General features: G+C 34.6%; 1 protein-coding gene across 1 annotated transcript in view; it reads left to right on the top strand.

The window, feature by feature from the left end:
• The window catches only part of LOC107657956 (intermediate filament family orphan 2-like), a 36,417-nt gene that overhangs the window by 17,468 nt on the left and 14,108 nt on the right, over positions 1 to 4,841 (top strand). The window contains exon 2 of the mRNA XM_016446299.1: positions 3,482 to 3,483. Coding sequence (XP_016301785.1) covers positions 3,482 to 3,483 — 2 coding nt within the window. The remainder of the gene's footprint in view (positions 1 to 3,481; positions 3,484 to 4,841) is intronic.

Below are 4,841 nucleotides of genomic sequence, written 5' to 3'. Positions count from 1 at the left end.
GGTATGTGTTTGTGATGTGACCCCCTCTCTCTCTCTCTCGCGCGCTCTCTCTCGCGCTCTCTCGCGCTCTCTTGGGCGTGTTAGAACGAGCCGTTTTAGGGTTGGCGTGGCAGAGTCTTAACTTTGATAAAGAATATCTCTTTGGTTTTGAGACTTTAGTCTTTGCAACTTCAGGGATCTTATCTATGCACAATCAGCTTGTAACACTCCAAAGAGAAAGGAAAACTTGAAATCGCATCATATGACCCCTTTAAGCTGAACATGCTGTGTAAGACCCTTAACTAACAGCTTTTAGAGCCACGAGACCTCTGTAGATGCAAACAGCTGGCCATAAACATTTTACCTCCCATATACAAGACATTAGCATATGCCTCTGTCATATTTGCATATATAGGAAGAAGTAAGTCCTCCTGGGAAGTTAATGTTTATGGGTTTGGCAATTGCATTTTCCTCCTCTATTTTCACTTCCCAGCTTTATAGAGCCAAACTAAAGAAAAAAGAGGCAAATTATGTGTAATTTGACATTTTTGAGCCGCCATAGGAATGTAGCTTGGTCACATGAGTCTGTCTCCTCATGAACTGGCGAAATGAGTCGTATTTTCTGGGAAATTCTAACACTATTCTTCATAAACAGTACACAAAATGCATGCAAAATAAAAAGTCATAAATTAGTGACTGACAATCTCCAAAAACGCTCATAAATAAATAAATAAAGGCCTAATTTTACTGTAATAATAATAATAATAACATATTTTAATCTTGTTCATATTTTTGACTGAATACATTTTTCACTATGAACAGATTTATTCTGATTCTAAGCATAATAATAAATGCATTTTGAAAATATGATTATTAAAATAAAATCAAATAGATGCAACTAGTTATTAAAAAACTATGCCATGATTTTTCTCAGTACCAAAATCATACCTGTTTCATTTATTTATGACTGACAAATATGCATCACATTAAGTTTATTTATTTGTTTATGTTAAAATGCATAAATATTAAATCTTATCCCTAAATATTTTTTGAGAGAGCTGTGAGATTAACTGAGGAGTTTTTGTGACACTGCATCATTTGTGACCCTGGACCACAAAACCAGTCATAAGGGTCAATTTTTCGAATTTGAGATGTATACATCATCATAAATAAGCTTTCCATTGATGTTTGTTAGGATAGGACAATAATCTGAGGATCTGAGGGTGCAAAAAAATCTAAATATTGAGAAAATCGCCTTTAAAGTTGTCCAAATGAAGTTCTTTGCAATGCATATTACTAATCAAATATTAAGTTTTAATATAGTTACAGTAGGAAATTTACAAAATATCTTCATGGAACATGATCTTTACTTAATATCCTAATGATTTTTGGCATAAAAGAAAAATCAATAATTTTGACCCATACAATGTATTTTTGGCTATTGCTACAAATATACCAAAGCGACTTAAGACTGCTTTTGTGCTCCAGGGTCACATTTGTGCAGTGCATATTGGGACTCATTTATAAGGCATGTGGTCATAAGTAGCCAAATATCTGTGCACTGACTTTCTCATCTGTTGCTGTCTGTCCTTGTACAGTCTATATTAGCCTCTCAAACAATCAGGAAACCGGTCCAGCTGTCCTTATGGGGTTTGGGAGTGAACTAGTCCTCTTGTTGTCATTCCTGAGATTAGGTTCAGTGTTTACTGGATTAAAATCACTCCTCACTAGTTGTTCTGGAGAATTGAAAGTGATTCTTCTTTACCAATGGGAAGGAACACATTGTGTTTTTAAATAGCCTATACTATAGTTCACACAAACACCTGCCAAAAGCTTGACTTGCTTCTTGCTACTGCTGCATTTTTGGTCCATGGTCAGAAGCATAGACTGTACGATTTAAACGTAGACTACCATTCTGTAAGATCTTTTAATGTTTTTAAAATATGTTACTTATGCTTAATAAAGGCTGCATTTATTTGATCAAATACACTAAAAACAATAATATTGTGAAATATTGTTATCATTTAAAATATGTTTTTCTGTGTACATTTTAAAATGTAATTTATTCCTGTAATTCAAAGCTGAATTTTCAGCATCATTACTCCAGTCTTCAGTGTCACATGATCCTTCAGAAATCATAATAATATGCTGATTTGCTGCTCAAGAAACATTTCTGATTATTATCAATATTGAAAACAGTTCAGCTACTTCATATTTTTGTGGAAACTGTGATATTGTTTTTAGGATTCTTTGATGAACATTTAATGCCTCCTTCCATGCTAACAAACATGGACTAAAAGCCACAAAACTCTAATTTTGACAATTAAATATCTCATATGATGAATAATACCTTGATCCTGATGGCAGACTATTTTTGCAGCTGCAACACTGCAGTTTCTGTCCGTGAGGAAAAAAAATAAAGCTTCATATAAATGTAAACTGAATACTGATGCATATCATATATCTAAAATCTGATCTGCATGTCTTTTGATATCTGTTAAACATAATTATGTAGAAATATGAAAATGCTATTTTCATATTTTGAAATATTCCTGAGCTTAATTATGTATTCCAATGACAGTAAGACTCTCTTTACCATATACAAAGGTCCAGACTGTCCACTGTGATCAGATTGTGTCCTTCTGTCCTCTGCATCACTGCTAACGCCACCCTGCATCCAGCAGGAAGTGATGCGCTGTGCTATGCTGTGATTGGCTGATGTGGCTGATGAACTCCAGTGACCTGCAGAGCTCTGCAGCAGCAGCGGTGTGATCCACACACAAGCACTTTAGGAACAGTGTTCAATCAGCATCAGTCCAGACACAGACAGAGAGAGAGAGAGAATACAGTGACCAGCAGCAGCTTCACATATCTGACTGTACGGAAGGTTAGCAGGTTACTGGGTTACAACAGATAGATAGATGAATGGATGGATGAACGGATGGATAGAACAATACATAGATAGATAGATAGATCTGTGTTTTTCTAATTTTTCAGAGGTTTCCTTGGTTTTAAGTGTGTGTTTTCTGCCATAGTTTCTGTGGCAACAGGAAAGCAAAGGTCTGCGGCGTGTTTTGTGATGGATTTGTGATTTGCTGAAGTGTCTTTTATGTGTGTTTGAGAGCTCACGTGTGTCTGTGTGTGTGTGTATCTTAAGGGAAAGTTTCCACTTCACTCACTTGAGATCCTCAAGTGCCCTAATTAGTATGCTGACATCACATGGCTGTGCGTCCTTTATCCGTGTCTCATTCAGCAGCACTGCGGTGTGAGTGTGTACTGTTTACCACACCGTAGTAATGGTGAAGCGGCTCAGAGCCAGCAGTAAATGTGATCGAGTGCTTCATCTGCTCAATGCACTATTTTAGTGGTGGTCTCAAGCGTTGCCATAGCAACAGGGAGTGATGCCTCAGAAATGACTTGATTGTCTGTAGAAAGATTCCCTCCGGCACACAGAGCTGTTCTGCAATTCTGTTTACACGTTTGATTATCTGTCTCTTTACAGCTGTCAGTCATAGTTTGCAGGCTTTAAGCAACAGATGTACATATTTAAGTAATGGTTCATGTGCTTTCAGAAGCATTTCTCTGGGTTGTGGTTTGTCATTTCCTGATTTGAATTTACTTTACAGGTTACTGTAAACCAAACAGAGACCACAGAATACACAATAACCTAACCTTGTTATATAGTGATTTATAATAAATTTTATTTAATAATAATAATAATTATTATTATTATATAAGCCAATCACAGCATGTTTTTGAAAGTAGTGTCTTATGCATCCTCACTAAATAAAATTATTCAAAGTATAAAAGTGTCTTCTAGGTATAAAATGTCTTAAAAATAAATGCTACTGACCCCAAATAAAATAATATATGGAAGGCCTGTTTCCGCCACTGAATACAAGATAAAAAATGTAGCTAATTGCAACGTTTTATCTCACAATTGACACTATTTGTTTGTGAGATATCAACTCTGACTTTTGAGATAAAAAAAAAGTCAAAATTTTTGCGAGATATTAAGTCACAATTCTGACTTTATAACACAAAATTGCTGAGAAAAAAGAATTGTAAGATAAAAAGTTACAATATTTTTTTTATTCAGCGGCAATAAGATCTTCTCAAGCGTTTCTCCTATTCACAATAAATGGAGACTTTTCAGGACGTATCATTTTTCCAGTATGGCAAAAATATTTTTTTTTCTGATCAAAATATATGTGGAATGTATAGTTAAAGGGATAGTTCACCCATTTATGTGATGTGGGTTTCTCACTTGATGACAGCTGAAACCTATGACAAGAGTGTCCACATCCAGATCCAGGATGCAGGAGAGCATACTGACATTATACAGTTAAAGGGGTCGTATTCAACACGTTTGTTGCCCAAATGCAAATACAAAGCACAAATAAGATCTTCTCAAGCGTTTCTCCTATTCACAATAAATGGAGACTTTTCAGGACGTATCATTTTTCCAGTATGGCAAAAATATTTTTTTTTCTGATCAAAATATATGTGGAATGTATAGTTAAAGGGATTTTTTTTCAGTTTTGGTTTTCGACTAAATTAAATCTTTGTTTTCAACTTCTAATTTCGTTCAGTGTTTTGGTTTAAAAAAAAATTGGAGCATCACCAATTTAAATAAATGTATGAATTATAAATATAATATTTATGAATACATAATTGAATATATACAATTGATGTTTTAAATGGAATCATATAAAATCTAATAGTGAATAATTCATATGTGACAGTTAGGACTTTTATTGAAATTTCTATTCATCAGAAAATCCTGAAAGAAAATTTATCAGTTTCCACAAACGTACTGTATGAAGCAGCACAACTGTTTTCAGCATTGCTAATAATCAGCA

This window comes from Sinocyclocheilus anshuiensis, unplaced genomic scaffold, assembly GCF_001515605.1.
Source record: "Sinocyclocheilus anshuiensis isolate Anshui unplaced genomic scaffold, SAMN03320099.WGS_v1.1 scaffold147, whole genome shotgun sequence".
In the NCBI taxonomy this organism is placed as follows: Eukaryota; Metazoa; Chordata; class Actinopteri; order Cypriniformes; family Cyprinidae; genus Sinocyclocheilus; species Sinocyclocheilus anshuiensis.
This window is presented reverse-complemented; position numbering and strand designations above follow the sequence as displayed.